This window comes from Elephas maximus, chromosome 8 (assembly GCF_024166365.1).
Source record: "Elephas maximus indicus isolate mEleMax1 chromosome 8, mEleMax1 primary haplotype, whole genome shotgun sequence".
Lineage (NCBI taxonomy): Eukaryota > Metazoa > Chordata > Mammalia > Proboscidea > Elephantidae > Elephas > Elephas maximus.
Window position 1 is genome coordinate 36668841 of NC_064826.1, and position 26518 is coordinate 36695358.

Below are 26518 nucleotides of genomic sequence, written 5' to 3' on the forward strand. Positions count from 1 at the left end.
GTGTGTGTGTGTGCGAGATGAGAAAGTGAAGAAATTTTTGTTGTTTTTGGTTCTGTTTTTTAGAGCACAGAGTTGCTTTAAAAACATATAAAGCACTGTCGTTAAAAAAAAAAAATCGTTAAGTACCGTCAAATCAATTTTTGACTCATAGTGACCCCCTGTGACAGAGTAGAATTGCCCATAGGGTTTTCTAGTCTGTAATCCTTATAGAAGCAGATCACCTGGTCCTTCTCCCATGGAGCCGCGGGATGGGTTCAAACTGTCAGCCTTTCCATTAGCAGCCTTGCTCTTAACCATTGCACCACCATGGCTCCTCTATAAAGCACTAGACCAAGGGGTTATAGGATAGGAAATTTTAAACTAACATTCAGTGTCTAACACCCACTTGAAGATCAATCAGAAACAAAGAGAAAGCCATCTTTGAATACATAGTGTAAATCAAAGAGAAAATGTTACGTTATACAGAATCTTTGGCACACACAGCTATATAGGAATGCCTATCTTCAATCCAGCAATGTACCCTATTACTCTAACTTTTAATGGGGCAATAATTACACTTTTTCTTTTTAACATAAGCATTCAAGCTACATAGTACTCCTTACTCCATAAGACAAGCCGTCAATTTTTCATACTACTGGAGAAAATTGGCTAAAGCTAAAAACTTTCAGGATGTGGGAAGAATGCTTGTCCAGGGAAATGCGAGCCTAACTCTGGTAATGTGAGGTTGTGTAACAAAAGGCCTGACAAGATGAATCAGGTGCTGTTAGTTTCTTGCTGGGGCTCCAGGATTATGGCTTGAAGATCCTGTATTAACCTCAACTGTAAGAAAAAAATGTTTAACTTTGGCACTTAGGGGGAAAAAAGGAAGAGATTGAGAAGAGTCAAAGCAGCACGCTGGGTGAACTATGTGTAAGCTTCTTCTGCTTGACTTTATCTCTTTGAAAAGAGAGGCTGTCAATTCCGGACAGAAATTTTTTAGTCATTTAAATTATGTTTGTCTCCCAGTATCCGGGTGTTTTATTTATAAAATGCAAAACATTTCATATTATTCAACAAGGACTGGTCATGCTATTAGTTATATATTACTGATTACTTTGTTGATATCTTTTTTTTAGGAAAATTACTTTTTTAAGGAAGTAGAAAGCCTTGTCCTAAAAAAAAAAGGGGGGGATAACAAATGAATAGTGAGAGAGAAAAGGAGAAGAGGAAGCATTCTTCTGTCCCAATTATTTGGTAAAAAAAAAAAAAAAAAAATTTTTTTTTTTAACCAATTACTTGGTAGGAATCAAGGATTAAACTGATCCAAAATTAATTTATTCTCTTTTCAAATGTTTAAATTCCCAGAGAACTGCATTTATCCTTGAAGGAAACATATCAAGAACAAACTAAAGAGTAGTGCCAATTAGTATAAAGCAATCTTCAAATTCTGGGAGAAGTAAAATAATATATCTTTTTCTTTCCCTCCCAGTGATTTGAACTTAGACCAGTGTTTCCAAATTATTTGATTATATATCCTAATGAGTAAAAATATTTTAAATATTTGTCTCAGTATTACTGTATTAAAACCGTTAAAAAGTCCATCGCCATCGAGTAGATTCCGACTCATAGCAACCCTATAAGACAGAATAGAACTGCCCTATCGAGTTTCCAAGGAGTACCTGGTAGATTTAAACTGCTGACCTTTTAGGAGCTGTAGCACCTAACCACTATACCACCAGGGTTTCCTTTACTGTACTAGTAGGTACACTTTCAAAATATATAAAAATAGGAATGTTAAAAGAATGAAATAAAATTTATATAACTTGAGTTTGTTTAATGGTCCAAAAATCTTTTTGCTCCCACTAAAATATTCTTAATAATTTTTAAATTAATATCAATGTACTCTAGTATACATTTCTTTTTATCTTGTTTTAACACTTACTGATACTGTAATTCAAAAGTCCAGTTCTAAGTTCATTTATAGGTATCATAAGCTAAAAAACCATGCTGTACAAAGTTAATAGATCCAAATGGGTGAAGCACATCACTGTGTTTATCAAATCATGATATTCATTTTACAATCTTTTGAGTGATTAGTATTATATTCAGTCCATGGTTTCTCTGTGAGAATCTTTGAAATCACTTATCCAGTGGCTTATTTTAGTTAAAACTAGATAGCACAGGGGGCACTGAGCTTCTGTTAAGAGTGATGGAAAAATTTTGAAACAGATATACATAATGGTTATACAACATGATAAAAGTCATTAGTGTCATTGAATTGTTCATGCAAAAAAAAAACCTGAAATGTCTAATTTTACATGTGTACATACCACAACAAAAATATTTAGAACAAAAAAAAAACTAGACAGCACAATCTGTTCATCCACTTACCCAGACACCCAGGCACTGCAATACATGGCTGTATGCTAAAAGTGAACAAATAAATATGGGACCATGACTGACTCCCACTCTTCCCTAGAGTCAGTTGTGATGTTGGAGAAGAATATTGAATACACCATGGACTGCCAAAAGAACGAAAAAATCTATTGCGGAAGAAGTGCAACCAGAAAGCTCCTTAGAAACAAGGATGGCAAAACTATGTCTCACATATTTTGGACATGTCATCAGGAAGGATCAGTCCCTGGAGAAGGACATCATGTTTGGTAAAGTAGAGGGTCAGTGAAAAAGGGGAAGACACTCAATGAGATAGATTGACACAGTGACTACAACAATGGGCTTAAGTACAACAACGATTGTGAGCATGGCACAGAACCGGGCACTGTTTCACTCTGTTAACTCTATGAGTCAGAATCGATTTGATGGCACCTTACAACAACAGCTTCCCTGGAGTAGCTAGGGAACTCTTCAGAACACATGATTGTTTGACATGTAGACAGAGCAAGGTTAAACCATATAATAAATATTAGTAATTATATATTTCTTCCTTATTTCCAGAGAAAAACTAATTACAAAAAGAATTTGAATATTTTATTCCCACACCCCTGGGCAATCCAAGGAGAGCGCCTCTAACCTAACAACATATTTCATTGAATTGCTTAGAAAAGAGGACATTGCAAATTAAGTCTTTGACTTTGTCTTTTTTCAGGTTTTGCTTCCCTAACTAAGTAGGTAATCACAGAGATAACATGATAAGCAGTGTCAACATGCTTTATGATCTCTATACTGCACATATTTTGGTCCCTGGGGGGCACAACAGCTAAGTACCCAGCTGCTAGCCGAAAGGGTGGCAGTTCAAACCCACCCAATGGCTATGTGGGAGAGAGACCTGTCGATTCACCCCCTGTAAAGATTATAGCCTAGAAAACCATATGGGCCAGCTCTACTCTATCACATGGGGTCACTGTGAGTAGAAATCAACTCAATGGCACCTAACAAAAACAATATGCTTAAATGTGAAATAAATTTTGATGTTCAATATTTAAGTGATTTCCTCACTCAGAAATTAAATCAAAGTAGCTATCTCCCAGAAAAGCATAATGTGAAATTTAGAATAAAAAAAAATATAAAAATTTACTTTTCTCTAGGGTGAAATTTAACCATCCAGAAACGTACAGTATGATGACTTGATATCCACAAATCTGTTAAGATCATTCTGACTCACGACAGGAAGCACTTTATAGTATTCCATAAGAAATTCGTATTCAGAACACATAATATTCAAAAGCTTGATCAAGCTTATATCTTAATCCTCAGACATGACCCTTGCTAGTTTCGGGTCGGGTAGTCTAAATAAAATATACAGAAATGATTTTTTATCTGTTTGTTTTAGCCTACATGATAGTTTATGAAATAGTATGTTATACAGTGTGATGGTTAAGATTGTGTATCGATTTGGCTGGACTATAATTCTCAGTGGTTTGGCAGTCATATGATGTTGGATCACCCCCATAATAGAATCTGTTGTGAGTAGCCAATTAGTTGAAAGAGAGTTTCCTTGGGCATGTGGCCTGCATCAAATATAAGCGGACATTCTGGCAAGGTTCCTGGGCTTTTGTTCACTCTGAATCCTGTAGCTAGCTCCTGTTCATCTGACCTCTGGTTCTTGGGACTTGAGCTAGCAGTTTACCTGCAGTCTTGCCTGCCAATCTTGGCATTTGTTGATCTTTGCAGCCTCTGAGCAAGAGCCCTGCTCTCTGACCTGCCATCTTGGGTTTGCCAGCCCCTGCCGCTATGCAAATTAGGAGAAGCTTCCAGCCTGACCCACAAACTTGGGACATCCCAGTCTCTATAACCATGTGAGTCATTTCCTTGATTTAAATCTCTCTCTGTATATATTTATACGCTTTACTGGTTTTGCTTCTCTAGAGAACCCAGCCTAAGACATACAGGCTGATGATAAAATATGAACAATATTAACAATATGTATATTTACATACATATATGTATAAATATTAACAAAATATTAACAAAAGTTTTCTTTTCAGAAATAGAAAAGTGCCCATTTTTTCCTCCCAATTTCAGTTAAAGAAAGATAGAAATTTCTAAGCCTTTGAAAAGATAAATGACAGTGTTTTCAGGACTCTTGAAACAAGCCCTTGTAATGAACACCAGCCTACCAACATAGTATTGGGGATTGAAAGGGGAAGATAAGAGATTCAGAGAATGTCAGCTTCAGAAGAAACCTTCAAAGACACCTAACTCAATCATCTTTTTGAAGTCTAAATACTTTCCACAACATCCCAGCCAAGTCTTCATTAAGCCCACCTACTGATTGATCAAGAGTTCACTGCTCAGCAAGGTAGGCAATTCCCTCTCAAGATATAAGAAAACTTTTCCTTATATTGATCTGACACATATTTCTCTATCACTTCTGCACAATGGCCATGCAGAACAAGTTCAATTTCTTTCTTTTAGAGCTTCTTTTATGGGATGATACACCACCAAAAATAAAAGATAGTCTCATGGAGTCTTCTCATTTACATCCCATAGGCCTTCAACTATGTCCTTCAATTAATGATGCTAGTTCTGTCACAACCTTAGTTAATATTACAGTTTGTTAACACTCATCTAGAAGCGGGGAACCTATAAAAGAACACCGTATTGCTGGGTATGGCTCGAACTGGGAAGAGTAGAGCAGAACTTTCCCTCACAGTTCTAGATGCAACACATCTATTCCTGTAGTCTAAAATCACACTCACTGTTCTGTTGGCTATGTCGCATACTGTTGATTCATACTGAACTTTATGTTGGCTAAAACCTTACAGTCTTAGTTGTTAATTTACTCAACATGTATTTATGGAATGCCACTGCATAGCTATTATAATAGAAAGAACAGTACAAGAAATCAGAGTGATGTAACTAAGAGATGAGACCCTGGATCCAAGCCCCACCACATCCTGCTATAGGTGCATGGCAAGAACACTTGTTAGAGCTATTCAATTTTCATAATAGGATAACTATCCTACTACCTGCTGGTCTCAGATCCAAAGCATATGGATGGGCCTTCGGCCAGCAACTTAGAATACCAGCACTCCATGTTATCCAGCTCTTTTCCAAATACCTAGTGGGAGAAGAAATATTTATGGAAGATAGGTTCAAGACCTTATAAATTCAACTCTTGTTCAATCCTTGGTTAATACTGAATTACCAGAAGGCTATTTCTGATCACCTTCACTGAGTTGCATTTAATGTTTTGCCCTAATCTTTGACAGAAGTTGTTAAAAGAAATAACCATATGAAATTCCAAGTTGCATTGCTATTTTTAAAAACTGAGGATATTGCCCATTTTGTTACTCAGAGTCCCTTTCAAAGCCTAGTAAAGGGTTTGCTTTCCCTGAGGAATATGTTTCTACACATCTAATGAGGGAAATTTTCAGAATGATTTTTTTATGTTAAAAAAATTAAGCTTTAGAAAGAGAAAGGTAAGGTTACAAAAAATTATGAGAAAAATGCCACATGATGAATGAAAAAATAGCAAGAAATATCTACAGTACTCCACCAAAAATTGAAAAGGGATCTAACAGCAAGACAGATAATTCTTATTGGGTCTCACCAAATGCTTATTATCAATTAAGTCAAAGAAAGTTTTTCCTTTGCCCCTATGTCTCCTCTGCCCAAATAATCAGCCCTAATAATTTATTTTTCATCAATTGCATTAGATATTAGATCAAATGAACCTAAGAACTACCTGGAGACTTGTTAACATTTTCATTTTTTAAAAAACTCACCATTGTGTGATTACAATAAAAGTGAACCACAGAACACACTTTGTGACGACTCTTCAAAGTCCAATTTTGAATCACGTGAATCAATTTGGTCATTATTTCCTGGACCCTCTGCTCTTTCTCTAGGTCTTTTCTACAGCCTGGTTACCAAAAATAGGTAGTGTACTCTACCAGGGGTCTTACTAAAGCAGAGTAGATTAAAACTCTTTCATGAACATATTATTTATGTTTGTAATTTTTTTGGTGATGAATGTTTTTTTGCTAATGGAATGCATGTTGAACCACTGAGTGTTGGTAATCACTAAGTGTTATGTAATATGGTTTTTTATTAATACTATGTGGTACAGATATATGCCAGTGGACTCTGCAAGTAAGACAGGTAGAAAGAGGCAGGGAAAAAATTATTCTTCTTATCAATTTTCTTGTTGTTATTGTTTTTGTTGAGTGAAATTTTTGAAAACATGAGGTAACACACAAAGGCACCCTACATCATTGCATAACTGCCCTTACAACTGATTGGCTAGTCACATCAGATCACATCTTGGAAGATGAATCCATCATTACATAACTGCCAAACTACATCATTATGTAAATGTCAAACCACTGTGAACCATGGCCCAGCAACGTGGACACACAACTTAAACCAGCACAACAGGATAGTACAAATACCATACCTCCAAACCAGTGTGAGAATACACAAGGAGAGACATATGATTAATTGCAGCCTCCTGTAAAATTAAAGCCCCAAAAGTGCTGTGGTGGGAACATTACCACTGCAACAAATGACCTCTTACTGCAAAGCAAGCCCTTACAGCTCAGAAATCAGAACACAGGCACTTGGTGATTGCACAAAACATATATGCAGTACATCAAGGACGATACAATGTGTGCTTACATTGTATTTCTCCTAAAAACAAGTTTTCCACATGAATATTGCCTAATCCCGAAAATCACACCTACACAATAACACGAAGAAAACCACAAATATCCTTACAAGGCTTATCTCACTGTTCAGAATTCCAAACAGCCAAAAAATAGTTGGTACTTTACATGAAGTATGTCAAGGATGCATGTTTACGGTATATTTCACCGGAAAATAATTTACGCACTTGAGTATTACCTAATGCTGAAAACCGCACGTTTTCAATAACACAAAGGAAGGAATAAATGTACTCACAAGCCTTATCTCGCTGTACAGAGGAAAAAAGAGGCAAAAGTCATTCACAGTCATTCGTCCCGGCTACAACGCCTCCTGCAACAACCTCTCAGCACAACATGGCAACGATGAGCTTCCTACCGGTTTACGCAGTTAACAGAAGTCCCTGCCCCACTCCAGCACATACTAAAAATGTTACAAAAGCATGCCTATAAACACCAGAGGTGGAAAATGTGAGTAGTACTTATATATACCAGTATACATGAAAGGATTTTAAAGGCTATATCACTGGGTTTGGTTTTTTTGTTGTTGTTGTTTTTTATCCCTGCTTTTACATCGTGCACTCAGTTTTATACATCCTTATTTTTTTTTTTTTTTTTTTTTTAGTGACTACAGGCATGCTCACTCACAAAAGCACGGCCTGATTTGGCTGACTGCCAGATTGAGGTCGACTAGTTACTTTGACTATCCTGAGAAATGAACTTAAAATGCATTAAAATGAGCCACAATCAAATGAAACTGTGAATGGCACTGTATGGGTCTTTTTCCTCATTTGAGCCAGTTGCAATCATTTTTTTAATGCCACCTATTCCACTTTTAAGGAGCCCTGGTCGTGCAGTGGCTAAAGCACTCGGTCAGTTGTTAAAAGGACCGGGGTTCAAACCCACCAGCCGCTCCGCAGGAGAAAGATGTGGCAGTCTGCTTCCATAAAAATTTACAGCCTTGGAAACCCTATGGGGCAGTTCTACTCTGTCCTACTAGTGTCACTATGAGTCGAAATCAACTTGACAGCAATGGGTTTGGTTTTGGTTTGGCTATTCCACTTTTAAAATAATGAATTTCCCTTTAAGTGGAGAATCTGGCAACTTCCTTGGGTAAAATTATTCTTCCAGAAAGTAAAATCTTTTTGTCAATTTTTTTCTGAAAATTTTTAATATTATCAATACCATTTTTAGGATATCTGCAGGCAAGTATCCTGTGGGCATAATGGGCTCAGGGAATAGATTTATAAACAATCAAAATATTACAGGCAGAAATAAAGGAACTTTATTGTCATTCTCCAGTTCACCATTTCATAGGAAACTAACTCATTCCGTGACACAGAAACCAATGTTATACCATAAAGTTCTCTATCTGGACCATCGACATGATTTAGCAAAAGGTATAAATTTGGAAACTAAAAATGACCAATCACTTATACTATGTCAACTGAAAATTCACAATAAATCTCTGCCTAAAAGGTTGGTACTCATTCGAGTTTCTAAGATCAAGTTAAAAGTCACTACTTCTCAGATATTGTTTCTCTATAAAAACTCTAGCATTAGACATTCTAATATGACCAAATCAACTGTAGGAAAAAGGTGTTATCAAATGAACAAGGTAAAATATCTGAAGTGGAAATTCAGGGTCTCAAAAATGAGTAATTTTACTCAGAAGATGGCCAGACAGAAATTTTATAAGTCTTTAGACTGAAGGGAAATCAAGCTAAGACCAGCTGATGCATGATTCACTCTCCTATGCTATTTGCATTTTCAACCTAGGATGTTTTCACAGTATAAATTTCATGTAATCTGTCCCCACAATTACTAGCCCTTAATCATAATGAGCAGTGGTCTGTACAAAGGAATTAATATTTCATTATGAATATAGTTAATTATTAATAAGCTCCTTACACTTTGAAGTGACTAGTTCAAGTTCTTGACCTCTAAGACTTTTCAAATGGTCCCCTTTCATGTGCTTTTTGAATTTTATATATTATACAGACTTCAGTGGTTTTAGGATAGTTGATATTTTCCAACATATTGCAATCTATGTTCTTGACATGTAACACCTGTGCCTATCAGTGTTTCTGAGTCTGGGTCAGATATATTTAATTTACACACACACTTTTTTTGTATATATTTATTATATCTAAGTCAAAACCAGTATTAGCATTCACTTATTCATCTGAGGAAAAGCACACAAACACCAAAGACCCCTCAATGACTCTCCATGGTTAGGTTTCCCAAGGGACATTGCCATTGTTGTGCTATTGCTGATGGGTGCCATCAAGTCACTTCCAACTCATAACAAGCCTATGTAAAACAGAATGAAACTCTACCCAGTACTGTGACATCCTTAAAACTGTTGCTATGTTTGAGCCCATTGTTGCATCCACAGGATCAATCCATAACATTGAGGGTCTTCCTCTTTTAAGCTAACCTACTTTAACAAGTATGGTGTCCTTCTCCAGGGACCAGTCCCTCCTGGTAACATGTCCAAAGTAGGTAAGATGAAGTTGCACCATCCTCACTTCTAAGAACAGGAGCATTCTGGCTCTACTTCCAACACAGATTTGTTCATTCTTCTGGAAGTCCATAGTATATTCGCTATTCTTTGCCAACACTATAATTCAAAGGCATCAATTCTTCTTCTGTCTTCCTTATGGACAATGGTCCAGTTTTCACATGCCTATGAGGTGATTGAAAATACCATGACTTGGATTAGGCGCACCTCACTTCTCAAAGCGACATCTTTGCTTTTAACACTTTAAAGAGGGCTTTTCAGTATATTTGCCCAATGCAATATGTCTTTTGATTTCTTGATCGTTGCTTCCATGGGCATTGGTTGTGACCCAAGTAAAATGAAATCTTGACAGCTTCACTCTTTTCTCCATTTATTATGATGCTGCTTATTGGTTCAGTTGTGAAGATTTTTGTTTTCTTTGTGATGAGTTGTAATTCATACATGTAGCCTTTGATCTGTATCAGTAAGTACTTCAAGTCCTCTTCACTTTCAGTGAACAAGTTTGTGTCATCTGCATATCGCTGGTTGTTAATGAGTCTTCCTCCAATCCTGATGTCTCATTTTTCTTCATATAGTCTGGCTTCTAGGACTATTTACTTGGCATACAGATTGAATAACTATGGTGAAAGGATACAACACTGACACACACCTTTCTGGAGTTTAAAGACTGCCCCTTGCTCTATGTACAGGTTCCCCATGAGCACAATTAAGTGTTCTGGAATTCCCATTCTTCACAATGTTATCCATAATTTGTTATAATCCACACAGTTGAATGCTTTAGCACAGTCAATAAATTACAGACTAACATCTTTCTGGTATTCTTTGCTATCAACCAACATCCATCTGATGTCAGCAATGATATCCCTTGTTCCAAGTTCTCTTCTGAGACAGGCTTGAATTTCTGGCAGTTCCCTGTTGATGTACTGCTGCAACCATTTTTGAGTTATCTTCAGCAAAATTATACTTGAGTATGATATCAATGATATTGTTTGATAATTTTCACATTTGTTGGCCACCTTTCTTTGGAATGGGCACAAACATGGATCTTTTCCTGTCATCTGGCCAGGTAGCTGTCTTACAAATTTCTTGGCATAGATGAGTGGACACTTCCAGCTTTATATCCTTTTGTTCAAACATCTCAATTGGTATTCTGTCATATCCTAGAGCCATTTTTTCCCCAATGCCTTCAGTGTAGCTTGGAATTCTTCATTCAATATTTCTTAGTCATCTAGTGCTGCTGTAACAGAAATACCACAAGTGGATGGCTTCAACAAAGAGAAATTTATTCTCTCACAGTCTAATAGGCTGGAAGTCCGAATTCAGGGTGTCTGCTCTAGGGGAGCCTTTCTCTCTCTGTTGGCTCTGGAGGAAGATCCTTGTCATCAATCTTCCTCTGGTCATGGAGCTTCTCAGCACAGGAAACTCAGGATTCAAATGGTACACTCTGCTCCTGGTGTTGCCTTCTTGGTGGTATGAGGTCCCCTTGTCTCTCTGCTCGCTTCTCTCTTTTACATCTCAAATGACATTGGCTTAAGACACTAATGTTGCAGATCTCATCAATATAACTGCTGCTAATCCATCTCATTAACATCATAGTGATAGGATTCACAACACATAGGGAAATCACACCAGGTGACAAAATGGTAGACAATCAAACAATACTGGGAATAATGACCTAGCCAAGTTGACAGATGTTTTGGGGGAAACAAAACCCAATCCATGACAAGTACCAATAATTCTTGATCATAGGCTACCTCCTGAAATGGTTGAACACTGACCAATTCTTTCTGGTACAGTGACACTGTGTATTCCTTCCATCTTCTTTTGATTCTTCCTGTGTCGTTCATATTTTACCCGTAGAATCTTTCAATATTGCAACTTGAAGCTTGAATTTTTTCCTCAATTTTTTTAGCTTGAGAAATGCTGAGCATATTCTTCCCTTTTGGTTTTCTAACTCCAGGTTTTTGCACATTTTCATACTTTGACTTCTCGAGCTGCCCTTTGAAATCTTCTGTTTAGTTTTTTACTTCATCATTTCTTCCATTTGCTTTAGCCTCTGTATGTTCAAGAGCAAGTTTCAGAGTCCCTTCTTTCCATTTTGATCTTTTTTTTTTTTCTGACTTTTAATGACCATTTCATTTCTTTATAAATGATGTGTTTGATATATTCCACAACTTATCTGGTCTTCATTTATCACTGTTCAATGCATTAGATCTATTCTTGAGATGGTCTCTAAACTCAGGTGGGATATACTCAAGGTCGTACTTTGACTCTTGTGGACTTGTCTCAGTTTTCATCAGCTTCAGCTTGAACTTGTATATGAGCAACTGATGATCTGTTCTGCAGTCAGCCTCTGGCCTTGTTCTGATAACACCGAGCTTTTCCTTTGTCTCTTTCCACAGATGTAGTTGATTTGATGCTGTGTATTCCATCCAGTGAGGTCCATGTGTATAGTCACCATTTATATTGTTGAAGAAAGGTATTTCCAATGAACAATTCATTGGTCTTCCAAAATTCTATCATGCTCCACCATTGTTTCTGTCACCAAGACCATATTTTCCAATTACCGATCCTTCTTCTTTGTTTCCAACTTTTGCATTCCTCTCACCAGTAATTATCAATGCACCTTGATTGCATGTTTGATCAATTTCCAATTGTAGAAGTTTGTAAAAATCTTCACTCTCTTCATCTTTGGCCTTAATAGTTGTTGGCAAATTTTGAATAATAGTTGTATTAACTGATCTTCCTCCTTGTGGGCGTATGGATATTATCCTACTACTGACAGTGCTGCACTTCAGGATATATCTCGAAATGTTCTTTTTGACAATGAATGCAACACCATTCCTCTTTTGTCATTTCCAACATAGTAGACCATATGATTGTCTGATTCAAAATGGCCAATATCAGTCCATTTCAGCTCACTAATGCCTAGGATATCGATGTTTCTGCATTCCATTTCATTTTTGACTATTTCCAATTTTCCTAGATTCATTCTTCATACTTTGTATGTTCCGATTATTTACATATGTTTGCAGCTCTTTCTTCTCATTTTGAGTCATGCCACACCAGCAAATGAAGGTCCCAAAAACATTTCTCCATTAAGGCTGACTCTACTTTGAGGAGGCAATTTTTCCCCAGTATTATGAGTGCCTCCCAACCTAAGGGGCTCACCTTCTGGCACTATATCAAACAATGTTCCACTGCTTTCGTAAGATTTTCACTGGCCAGTTTTTTCAGAAGTAGACCGCCAGGTCCTTCTTTCTAGTCTGTCTTAGTCTGGAAGATCCACTGAAACCTGTCCACTGTGAGTGACCCTGCCGGTATTTGAAATTCTGGTGGCATAGCTCCAGCATCACAGCAACACACAAGACACCACAGTACAACGAACTGACAGGCAAAAGGTGGAAGTGACACTAGAGCACCTTATTACAAGGAAAATTAAAAGGGTGCTTGATTCTGTGGCCATTTTCCACATAATAGTATGGGAGCAATGATTAAGTGTAGTCTGTCAGATTTCCTGTATTCAAATTCTGATTCTATCACACACTAGTTATGTGATCTGAGGTAAAATAAGGGGCCTCAATTTCCTCATTTGTAACAGATAATGATAATCATAACTAACTCGAAGACTTGTTTTAAGGAGTGAAAGAGTTTGTATTTGTAAATGTGTGGAGTAGTTTCTGGAACGTATTAAGCATTATATAAGTGTTAAATAAAAGTAAGTAAATGAGTCTATCTTACCACATGTATTATGAAACCATATTCTGTATTTTTTTCCTAATAAATATTTGTCCACTGTTATAGATTGACTTGTGCCCTCAAAAAAGATGTGTTGAAATCCTAATTTCCAGCACCTGTGAATGTGACTTTGTTTGGAAATTGGGTCTCTGAAAATGTTATCAATTAAGTTAACATGAGGTCATATTTTAGGATGAGTCCTAACCCATATTAGTGATATCCTTCTAAAAAGAAGAGACACAGACACAGAAGGAAGATGCCATGTAAAGACAGAAGCAGAGATTACAGTGATCTATTTACAAGCTGAGGAATGCCAAGAATTGCAAGGAATCATCAAAAGCTAGGAAAAGGCAAGGAGGGATCTTCCCCTAGAGCCTTCAGAGAGAACATGACCCTGCTGACACCTTGATTTCAGACTTGCATTCCCCCAGAACTGCGAGACAATAAATTAATGTTGTTTTAAGCCACCCAGGCTGTGGTACTTCGGCAGCCATAAGAAACTAATACATCCACCCTCCCGTGACTGACTTTAAATTTCCTTTTGCAGCACTTAATAAATATTATTTGATCAGCTAGCCCATGTATCAGAAAGTTCTATTCTGTGGCTAATAATAACAGCACTTACACTGACCGTACTAGGCATTTTACATGTTACCTCATTTAATCTGCATTAGCATTCCTATGGAGATTAGTGATTTTCTCACTATGGATGAGAAAATTTGAATTTCAAGAAGTTATATAGTTTGCACAAGTTCATAGAGTTAATAGGTGGAAGGGATGAATTTTGGACCATGGGGCTGTGATCTTGGTCCGCCCATTACCATGGAAAAAGGGCTTTATAGAGAGATTACCTCACAGCTGTCAAAAGTATAAATTTGTCCCATACAGGCATGCTTAATTTGCTTCTGTTTCCTTCTGGAAGCTCAGTAATATAAGAAAAAATTGAATCTGTCTGTGTCTATGGGTGTGGTTCCCCTACTTTCTTAGACACTACAGGTTTGTGTGATTGGTTCTCACAGGTTCCTGAGGTTCAGTGGTACTGTGTCCACATCTGAAATGGGCTCGAGATGATGCCTGAAACTATATGCCAAAAATAACATTTCATAACTCTCCCGTACATCTTTGTAGATTTCTGGCACAAGACATATTTAGCTTCAACAGGCATTTTTTTTTTTTTTTTCCTGCAGCTGCTGAAGAATTCTGGAAAGTGGAGCTTGCCCCATTCTGTTAGCCTAATGGTTAGGCCTAATGTAAAGATCTCAGTGATGAATGTCCTATTATTGATGGGAAATACTAACTAGCTCTGGGTTGTCCTTTTTTTATTGTGATGCTTCCAATAAAATGTTTCCACTCACTTGGCTTGCTCAATTGCTAATCAGGAAATCTGGGTTTTATGAATTCCCTGATACACACCAGTCACTGCAAAACCCTAATATGTGCCAATCCTGCCTCCTCTGATAGATCCCAGAAGTGCCTCCTTCAGGGCCTAGCAATGACTCACTTCTAACAGTCATAAAACAAGCAAAAGCCACTTCTCCTTTCTTCTCTGAAACCACTTCTTGGTAACAACTGACTCGGGAAATTTTGCCCTCCACCACTCAGATAAGTGACTAAAGTAATGTTCTTTGTCTTTGAGTATACCAGTGGCTATCAGTGATCTGTTTTGATGAAGGATGGTATATAGGTTTAGATTTTCTTGACTTGAAAACAAAATTCTAGATTTGATAATACTAGATAATGTCAAAACAGCAACCACATAGAAGCCTGCAGGCACATTCAGACAGCTGGAGGGAAAAATCAGAATGTGGCATTGCTTCAGGAAAATGGTGGTTCACATTGCTAGCAGAGATGTTCACAGGCAGAACTTGGAGCTAGCAGATGCTAGGCACAGAAGGAGCTGCTCATCCAGCTAGCACTGCTTAAGAAGCAATTGTCTCTTTTAGGTGAGGGACCACACATCCACAACATGGCAGTTATTGTCCTGAGATATCTAAATCAGGTTAGAGCTAGGAGATAATGGTTCATTGAGATGGATTGAAGGCATGTTAAAAAATCAAAGAGTAGCTTCAGATCAAGGGATTGGAGGAGATTATCATATTCACTATATCCCAGAAATTAATTCCAGTATCCATATCACTTAGTACTGGTACCCCTTGGGTGAAACATTTCCAAATACAGTATATATCATGAACTAATGAAAGCCATTTGTATGATCCTGACTTATTCATTAAAGCCAAATATTTTTTTTAATGATCTTTTTATTAAGCTTTTGGTAAAATAGATAAAGTTCCTTTATACTAAGCAAATGTGTTCTAAGTAGGGGCTGTAAGAATAATGTATATCCTCTTCAGACTGTGGATCTTACCGAAGCCGAGAAGGTTAAGTAAAAGTCTTGGTATCACATTCAATGCTGTGTGGAATGCTGCCTCCAGAGGTAATACAAAAGCATTTCCTTCTTTTGTGCAAGCTCTGCAATTAATTATCCCATAACAATCTATCAAGAGTAATATATTCCTCTGAGCCCATAAATTTCAATTATTACAATTCCCTTTTAGCAAGGCATCTAACATTGCCTTTTCTTTGATGCAGTTTATGGAAAAAGCAGAACAGAGTTACAGACTAGCTGTAGTAATTAAAAATAGACTTTGAAAGGAATTAAGGCTGTTTATTCATGATCTTATACACAGAAAACCCTAAGGAATCCTCCAGAAAACTACTGAAACTAATAGAAGAGTTTGGCAGAGTCTCAGGTTATAAGATAAACATACAAAAATCACTTGGATTCCTCTACATCAACAAAAAGAACAGCAAAGAGGAAATAACCAAATCAATACCATTCACAGTAGCCCCCAAGAAGATAAAATACTTAGGAATAAATCTTACCAAGGATGTAAAAGACCTATACAAAGAAAACTACAAAGCTCTACTACAAGAAATTAAAAAGGACATACTTAAGTGGAAAAACATACCTTGCTCATGGATAGGAAGACTTAACATAGTAAAAATGTCTATTCTACCAAAAGCCATCTATACATACAATGCACTTCCGATCCAAATTCCAATGCCATTTTTTAAGGTGATAGAGAAACAAATCACCAACTTCATATGGAAGGGAAAGAAGCCTCGGATAAGCAAAGCATTACTGAAAAAGAAGAAGAAAGTGGGAGGCCTCACTCTACCTGATTTCAGAACCTATTATACAGCCACGGTAGTCAAAACAGCCTGGTACTGGTACAACAACAGGCACATAGACCAGTGGAACGGAATTGAGAACCCAGATATAAATCCATCCACATATGAGCAGCTGATATTTGACAAAGGCCCAGTGTCAGTTAATTGGGAAAAGATAGTCTTTTTAACAAATGGTGCTGGCATAATGGGATATCCATTTGCAAAAAAATGAAACAGGACCCATACCTCACACCAAGCACAAAAACTAACTCCAAGTGGATCAAAGACCTAAACATAAAGACTAAAACGATAAAGATCATGGAAGAAAAAATAGGGACAACCCTAGGAGCCCTAATACAAGGCATAAACAGAATGCAAAACATTACCAAAAATGATGAAGAGAAACCAGATAACTGGGAGCTCCTAAAAATCAAACACCTATGCTCATCTAAAGACTTCACCAAAAGAGTAAAAAGACCACCTACAGACTGGGAAAGAATTTTCAGCTATGACATCTCCGACCAGCGCCTGATCTCCAAAATCTACATGATTCTGTCAAAACTCAACCACAAAAAGACAAACAACCCAATCAAGAAGTGGGCAAAGGAAATGAACACACATTTCACTAAAGAAGATATTCAGGCAGCCAACAGAGAAAATGCTCTCGATCATTAGCCATTAGAGAAATGCAAATTAAAACTACGATGAGATTCCATCTCACACCAACAAGGCTGGCATTAATCCAAAAAACACAAAATAATAAATGTTGGAGAGGCTGTGGAGAGATTGGAACTCTTATACACTGCTGGTGGGAATGTAAAATGGTACAACCACTTTGGAAATCTATCTGGCATTTTCTTAAAAAGTTAGAAATAGAACTACCATACAACCCAGAAATCCCACTCCTCGGAATATACCCTAGACATACAAGAGCCTTCACACAAACAGATATATGCACACCCATGTTTATTGCAGCTCTGTTTACAATAGCAAAAAGCTGGAAGCAACCAAGGTGTCCATCAACGGATGAATGGGTAAATAAATTGTGGTATATTCACACAATGGAATACTACGCATCGATAAAGAACAGTGACGAATCTCTGAAACATTTCATAACATGGAGGAACCTGGAAGGCATTATGCTGAGCGAAATCAGTCAGAGACAAAAGGACAAATATTGTATAAGACCACTATTATAAGATCTTGAGAAATAGTATAAACTGAGAAGAACACATACTTTTGTGGTTACGAGGGGGGAGGGAAAGAGGGAGGGAGAGGGTTTTTTACTGACTAATTAGCAGATAAGAACTACTTTAGGTGAAGGGAAGGACAACACTCAATACAGGGAAGGTCAGCTCAACTGGACTGGACTGGACCAAAAGCAAAGAAGTTTCCGGGTAAACTGAATACTTCAAAGGTCAGCAGAGCAAGGGCAGAGGTTTGGGAACCATGGTTTAAGGGGACTTCTAAGTCAATTGGCAAAATAATTCTATTATGAAAACATTCTGTATCCCACTTTGAAATGTGGCATCTGGGGTCTTAAATACTAACAAGCGGCCATCTAAGATGCATCAATTGGTCTCAACCCACCTGGAGCAAAGGAGAAGGAAGAACACCAAGGTCACACAACAACTAAGAGCCCAAGAGACAGAAAGGGCCACATGAACCAGAGACCTACATTATCCTGAGGCCAGAAGAACTAGTTGGTGCCCGGCCACAATCGTGACTGCCCTCACAGGGAGCACAATAGAGAACCCCTGAGGGAGCAGGAGATCAGTGGGATACAGACCCCAAATTCTCATAAAAAGACCATACTTAATGGTCTGACTGTGACTAGAGGAATCCCGGCGGTCATCGTCCCCAAACCTTCTGTTGGCACAGGACAGGAACCATCCACGAAGACAATTCATCAGACATGAAAGGGACTGGACAGTGGGTAGGAGAGAGATGCTGATGAAGAGTGAGTTAATTATATCAGGTGGACGCTTGAGACTGTGTTGGCATCTCCTGTCTGGAGGGGGGATGGGAGGATAGAGAGAGTTGGAAGCTGGCAAAATTGTCACGAAAGGAGAGACTGGAAGGGCTGACTCATTAGGGGGAGAGCAAGTGGGAGTAAGGAGTAAGATGTATATTAACTTATATGTGACAGACTGACTTGATTTATAAATGTTCACTTGAAGCTCAATAAAAGTTAATAAAAAAAAATGTTTATTTCCTCGGTTGTTAGGTTTTGTTGGAATGGCTGTAGAGGCCATTCCAGATGAAGGATTTCTTGAGGCCATTCATCCAAATCTAGACTCTTTCAACCATATTTTCAAAACCTGTTGGACCCAGTCTTGTGAATTAATGATGTGACACAAGCTGAGTGGAGAACATGTTTTAAACACAAATGTAACCCCAAGTGGGTAGTTAAGAGTTGAATATAAAAGCCTCATCAAGACAGCAACTGGACAGTTTTCTAACCACAGCTTTAGAGCAACAGGGAAGTGTTTTCCAGTCAAAGGAGCTCCGGTGGTGCAGTGGTTAAATACTTGGCTGCTAACTGAAACGCTGGTGGCTCGAACCCACTAGAGGTTGCATGGAAAAGAGATGTGGCAGTGTGTTTCCATAAAGATTGCAGCCTTGGAGACCCTATAGAGCAGTTCTACTCTGTCCTACAGGGTCACTATGAGTCGGAATTTACTCGACGGCAGTGGGTTTTTCTTTTTCTTCTTGGTTTTCCAGTCAGCCTCAACCCAAAGCCTAGAAAGCTTATAATACTTCTCCAGCCAAGGCTTCTACCGATATTTTCTACTTATTGTGTGTGGCAGCAGAAGAGCGCACTCACGATGGAGAGGAGCCACATTCTAGGACCCACATTTCATGGATATGAGTAACAGCAAGTAATAACAATAGTTAATATTTAAAAAAGAGTTACAATATGACAGGCACTATGCTAAACCCTTTTTGAGAATTAACACATGTAATTAATCTTTATAATAAACATATGAAGTAGGTACTATTAACATCCCCATTTTATAGATGGATAAGCTAAGTCTTAGAAAAGTTTAGGACTTACTTATTGTCACATAGCTAGTAATCAGCAGAATCAGGATTCTAACCAAGCACTCTGACCCCAGAGACCCTACCTCTTAACCACTAACCTTTGTTGTTGTTATTAGCTGCCTGATTAATGGGGGAACTGATAAGTATTGAGCTCTTCTCACTTTTTCAGGTACTTCAGAAACTCTCCATTTAATCCTCACACAACACATTCCACAACAAACAAAACTTAAGACTCAGAGATTAAATAACATACTTTTCACCCAAATCCACAAAGCCGGCAAAGCACAAAGCTAAAATTCTTTACACTATATCACACAACCTCCCTGTAACTTAAAAACCAAACTGAATGGCAGGCATAATATATAAACAGAAATTTTATTTCTATTTGCATATTGGTACTATTATAGGTGCCAAAGGTGCCTGGCAGGGACTCTGATGGAACACAGAAAGAAATCTGTAGTCAGCATAAAACCAAAGAGGAAAGGGATTTAAACACCACCCCAGGACTCCACTTCAAAACTGCTCAGGACCAAATCATCCCTGAACAAATTCATTCCACTATTTTTCATATGGGTAAGGTCATTAATTGATCTCTTAAGAGTACAATTTAAAGAAATAAGAATTCTTACCATTCCAAATCTCTTCAAACTTAAAACTAAACAATTATCTTCAACATTGACACATTTAGAAACAAGTTGTTAATAACTCTTACTTTAAAATGGTCTGTGTTGATTTTAGCTAATTGAAATAAATATATAGGAAAAAATGAAGTCTCCAAATGTTTACATAAGACTAAAAAGATGTTTTGGAAGCCATGGGTGGCGGGGGCGGGGGGGTTCCTATTTGAAGTAAAACAACAACAATAAAAACAGCAACATTTGAAATACAATTGATTAGAAAGGTATGAAAATAAAAGTAGCTCAAGCCAAACAAAACATTTAGAAAGAGCTCATTAAAATAACCAAGTTTAGAGAAGCAATGCTGACAACATAATTGGGCAGTTATTTTCAGACCTCTAATTTGCCAGACACTTACTTGGTTTATATGGTACCTGTTGGCTTTAGCTTATTGACGTGCTTTTTATTTAAATAACTGTTGTTGTTGTTAGGTGTCATCAAGTTGGTCTCGACGTATAACAGAATGAAACACCCCCAGGCCCTGCACCATCCTCAAAATCCTTGTTATGCTTGAGCCCATTGTTGCAGCCACTGTGCCAATCCATCTCCTTGAGGGTCTTCCTCTTTTTCACTCACCCTCTACTTTACCAAGCATGATGTACTTCCCTAAGGATTGGTCCCTCCTGATAACATGTCCAAAGTATGTGACACAAAGGCTCACCATCCTTCCTTCTAATGGGCATTCTGAAATTGTACTTCTTCCCAGACAGATTTGTTTGTTCTTCTGGCATCCCATGGAGTATTCAATATTCTTTGCCAACAGCACAATTCAAAGGCATCAATTCTTCTTCCATCTTCCTTTTTTAGCTTACGTGCAGCTAAATAACTATTAATGGCCAATATTATTGAGCACCTGCTGGATGGGTGTTAGAATATAGGGGTGTGAAGCTTGCTGTCAGTGTATAAAGACTAGAAATGTGTTAAGAAAAAAAGGTAGCCAGCAATACAAGGTTACATGCTAATTATGGGTGTTGAACTGAATACATCTGCAGTATCTGAGACACTGAGCCAGTGGACCTTTCAGAAAGGTCAGAAACTTCATCCCTAAGACACATCATTAATAACTAAATGAGTGGGTATGTGCCAAATAAATTGCTGAGTAAGTAATGATGAATGAGTTCAGAAGACCATGTGACTAGAAATGTTCAGTATGGACTTCACAGACTTCAAGAGAGCCTTTCAGAAATGGGTAAGACCTACACATGAAAATAATTTTTGTGTTATGGTTTGAAAGTAATAATTTTACATGTCTTCATAAATATCTGAGGATACTGGGGCAGAGGTTTACAAAAACATGCTCAGAGGGAGGGAGAGGGGAATTCACCAACTACATAGTATACAAGAATCATCTTAGGTGAAGGGAAAGACAACATCACAGTACAGAAGTCAGCACAACTGGACTAAACCAAAAGCTAAGAAGTTTCCTGAACACAAACAAACACTTCGAGGGACAGAGTAGCTGGGGTGGGGGTCTGGGGACCATGGTTTCAGAGAACATCTAGGCCAATTGGCATAACAAAGTTTATTAAGAAAATATTCTACGTCTTACTTTGGTGAGTGGCCTCTAAGGTCTTAAGAGCTTTCCAGTGGCTATCTAAGATGCATCAATTGGTCCCAACCCACTTGGAGCAAAGGAGAATGAAGAATACCAAAGATACAAGGAAAATATTAGCCCAAGAGACAAAAGGGCCATATAAACCAGAGACTCCATCAGCCTGAGACCAGAAGAACTAGATGGTGCCCTGCTACCACCAATGACCACCCTGACAGGTAACACAACAGAGAGTCCCTAACAGAGCAGGAGAAAAATGTGGAGCAGAACTCAAATTCACATAAAAAGACCAGACTTAATGGTCTGACTGAGGCTGGAGGAACCCCAAAGACGTGGCCTCCCGACATTCTGTTAATTCAGAGCTAAAACCATTCCTGAAGCCCACTCTTCAAAGATTAGACTGGACTATAAAACATACTCATGAGCAGTATGCTTCTTAGTTCAAGCAGATACGTGAGACCAAATGGATGGCTCCTGTCTGGAGACAGCATGAGAAGGCAGAAAGGCACAAGAGCTGGTTGGATGGACGCAGGAAATCCAGGGTGGAAAGGGGGAATGTACTGTCACATTTCGGGAATTGCAACTAGTGTTAGATAACAATATAAGTTTTTATATGAGAAATTAATTTGAGCTATAATCTTGCACCTAAAGCACAATAAAAAAAAAAAGATTGGGAAGGAATCACCACACTCTTGAACTATAACAGGTAAACTCAGAACTCCAGCAACTTAAAGAATCATAAAGAGGGCTTCTGCTTTTAGGGCTTAAACTATTTTTCCTAAACCAGTTTTCCATAAATCACTGTATAGGCACTACAAGTAATTGTAATATTCCAAAATGTTTTATTAAACGCGCCCCCCACCCCCCCGCCCCGCCACTGACTAAAGCCACAAATGCTGTAGGGCACATTCGCAAAATGGTAACTGGAGTTTCCCTGCTTCTGGTTCAAAAACGTCCCAACAGATGGCTCTATTGGGGTTACCGCCTCCCGCTGTTACGTCATCATTTCAGTCCAGGAAAAAAGATAGGTTTGTCTTGAGACAAGGTAGAAAACCTCCCGCTGTCATTTTGTCAGCTTATTTTTAAGTAAGCTTTTGTTAAGTCATTTGTGCAGTAAAGGAACGTCCATGCGGGAAAACCTAGCCTGTTCGCTCCTCTACGTCAGCAGTGAACCGTGACCGTCACTGCCTCAGCCACTTACAGGGTAGCGCACCAGTGCATCATGGGCGTCGTCGGCCGCGGGGATTGTGGGAAATGTAGTTTCCAGACTCCGCCCTCCTCGCCATTTCTGTAATGGCTGCTCCCCGAAAGGTAATGTACAAACTCGTCCCTAAAGGATAGTTAGAGTTCCTCAGTGTATTTGCAAAACAGGGAGCAAATTTACACTTTGCCAGCCAAAGCAGGGATTCTTTTTTCAAATCCTTAACATCAAGTCGTGGAGCCAACTTATCTCTCGGTTCGATTTATTTTAGTGTTTAAGTGTGGGTGAACTGACCAACTTTACGTCTAGTTCCCGATTGGACAAACTACTCTCAATTCACTACCCATTTCGCTCCCTTTCATACAGCCTCCCTGCCCTGCACTGACTGTAGCTGCCTCTTTAAAGTAATAATAATGAGTTATTTTTAAATCCTCCCCTTCCCATTCTGATAATAGGCGCTGTCACGTGGAACCTCTTAGCCTCAGCAATCGGAGCTCCAAGAACTGAGTATTTTAAGTCAGAGTTACATATATATCCGGTTCCTTTGGTAAGTCTTACTCATTCACCACAACTTCACAGAGTTATAGGTTGTGTGACTTTTGCCAGATTTGTCTGCATTTCCGGGGTGGGAGGAAACCCTAAGAAAATGTAATTTTTAACACTAGGATATTTTAAGTGGTCAAGTGAGTGTCTTGTGCATATTCTGTTCTTAATTATGTCCTGCTGTTTCTTTTCTGTTTGGTTGATGCACACGTAGTTTACATTATAGTTTCCATTATAGGGTATGGAAAAATTGCCGGGGTGAGGGGGTTATCATGACAAGGGGAGATTATCCTCAAATGGCCACAGTTAAGTACCTCTTATGTATGCTTGCTTTTTCCGTCTGTGAAATGAGAAGTTGGGTCTAAAATGATTTATAAAGTCATTTAAAAAGTTGGGTGTACTATTATTTGTCATATTCATATTGTCATTTGAAAATGTAGGGATTTTAGCAATTTTTAATGGTTCCTTTTTGTGTTAATGTTCTAACTTCTAGGAACCATCAGCCCTAAAGTCCTAACCAAGCGAAGATTCCAGCATCATGACTTCAGTTTCCACACAGTTCCTGTTCGCCCTCATTTCACTGCTTTTGCTGCTCCCTGTTGTTGAAGCAGTAGAAGCAGGAGATGCAATTGCTCTCTTGTTAGGTGTGGTTCTCAGCATTACCGGCATCTGTGCTTGTTTAGGGGTATATGCAAGAAAGAGAAATGGACAGATGTGACTTTGAAGGGCCCCTGGATCAAACCTCACCCTAAAAACCTTTGTCCTGTTGAAGTTAAAACTGAGCATTGATGTCTGAAAGTTCCTAAGCAACAGTGACTAGGGTAGTTTGGCCTTTAAATGTTTTCCTCTAAATGGGAACAAATTGATGTATGTTAAATGGGGAAAAATGTTTTCTTCTCATGAAAAACGCGCTAAAAAGTGCAGACTGTAGTTTGCATTTGCTGATTAGAAAGGAGGTGAAAGAAATACTGACTAAAACTGGCTTCAGAAGTCCCAGACCACATGAAATAGGAAGAAGGAAGCCCTTGTCCGGAATCCTAGGAAACCGCCATTGTTTGGTTACCATTGAGGCTTCCTGAATCACTGAAGAGTCTTTTCTCCCTGTTTTTATTGGATTTGTGTTTTGTTATATCCTAAGTTAGTATTGTACTTATATATCAAATTTAGTTAATCAAAAATTGAAATCTTTAATTCTTTGGGGAAAAAAATAGTTTAGAAAAATGTATTCAATGTATCTAGTATTGAAATGGAGAAATTATTTAATGTTAAAAAAACTTTATATTGAACATTGAAATGGAGAAAAATATTGTTTAAAAAAAATAAATAAAACCTTTATATTGATTAACTGACTAATACCCTGATAGTGAGAAATTATATATTAAATATAAACTCATTATGTTGGAAGTAAATGTATGGTATCTGTGTTTATTTTGGGCTGCTTTTTATATGTGTGGACTAAATTTTTACATAAGCTAACTGGAGAAGAGCAGAATGGCTTACCTAATCACACGAGCTTGAGAAATGGGCAGCCTAGGGGTTTCTGGTAGAAAATCCACAGATAGGGAAGGAAAATGTAATGGCACACCAATCTGATGAGATCTTCAGACTAACTACTCAAAGTTTCCTCCAACCAGCAATGTCAACTAGAGACTTTAGAAATACAGACTCTCAGGGCTCACCCAGGCCAACTAATTCAGAATCTACGTTTGTATCAAGAGCCCAAGATAATTTGTAGGCACATGAAAGTTTAAGAAGAGTGCTAGGTAGTGTTTCCCAAACTTCCTTGAGCCCAGGGATCACCCTAGGCACTTGATAAGACTCAGATTCCCAGACCCCTCTTCTGAATATTGTGCTTCAGTAAATCTAAGGGCCGGGGGGTGGGGGTGGTTGGAACTATGTGTTAACAAGGGCCTCCAGTGACTCTTAGATTCTGTTGGTGCAGAATGCATAGTAAATCAGTCTACAGTCTGAGTAAATCTGCTTTGGGGTCTCACTGGAAGCAGGTAGTTAAGTTTCTTCATAAAATAATGCATTATCCAATCTCTAGTCTCTAGGTGACATCAGGAGCCTCGGTTTTGATCTGGAAACCGGCAGCCACAGCCTACAATCCTTTTTACAGTTCTGGTGTGAGCTGACCTGGCTTGCATGAGATTGGTAGAGGATACAAGCAGTGAGGGACAGACATGTTATAAAAACATGGAAACTGCATGACTTTTTATCATAGCTGTTTCATTTTTTTCACCAGAGAAAGCACTAATATTTTGGGGGACCCTAGTGATACAGTGGTTAAGGGAAAGGTCTCTAACCAAAAAGTTGGCAGTTCGAACCCACCAGTGGAAGAAAGATGTGACAGTCTGCTTCCGTAAAGATTACAGCCTTGGAAACCATATGGTGCAATTCTGCTCTATCCTATGGGGTTGCTATGAGTCAGAATTGACTCAGTGGCAACAGGGTTCTGTTATACATTGTGTAATTAAGAGAACTTGATTTTGTTTTTAAGGAGGAAAAGGAACACAGGTTGTAAGACACTTGTCATCTATAAACTAGCCCATTGGAACTGATGTAAAAAGGCTGCTGTTCTGCCTTGCGGATCGACTTTTGCATTAGGATTGGGAGAAATCAAACCTAAAGTACATTTTAAATCACAGTGCATTACTCATTTAGTCATCTTCAGGTACTATTTTTAAAATGTTCAAAATAAGACTACAGGCAAACATTCTTTAATAAACGTGTATTTCCAGAAGTGCTTGGGAGGGATTAAAAAACTGCCATTTTCCTATCTTCTCCTTAACAATAAAAAATTCTCTTAAAGTGCCATTCAGGAGTTTTGATGTGTGTCATGGATTGAATTGTGTCCCCCAAAAATGTATGTCAACTTGGCTAAGCCATGATTCCCACTATTGTGTGATTGTCTACCATTTTGTCATCTGATGTGACTTTCCTATGTGTAGTAAATCCTACTTCTATGATGTTAAAGAGGTGGGA

General features: G+C 38.2%; 1 protein-coding gene across 1 annotated transcript; it reads left to right on the forward strand.

The window, feature by feature from the left end:
* Nucleotides 1–23019: 23019 nt before the first annotated feature.
* SMIM30 (small integral membrane protein 30) lies at nt 23020–26279 on the forward strand. The gene is made up of 3 exons (XM_049894307.1): nt 23020–23100; nt 23446–23537; nt 24027–26279. Exon 3 carries the CDS (start codon nt 24072–24074, stop codon nt 24249–24251), a length of 180 nt encoding a protein of 59 aa, XP_049750264.1. The 5' UTR covers nt 23020–23100; nt 23446–23537; nt 24027–24071; the 3' UTR covers nt 24252–26279.
* The last annotated feature ends 239 nt before the right edge of the window (nt 26280–26518 follow it).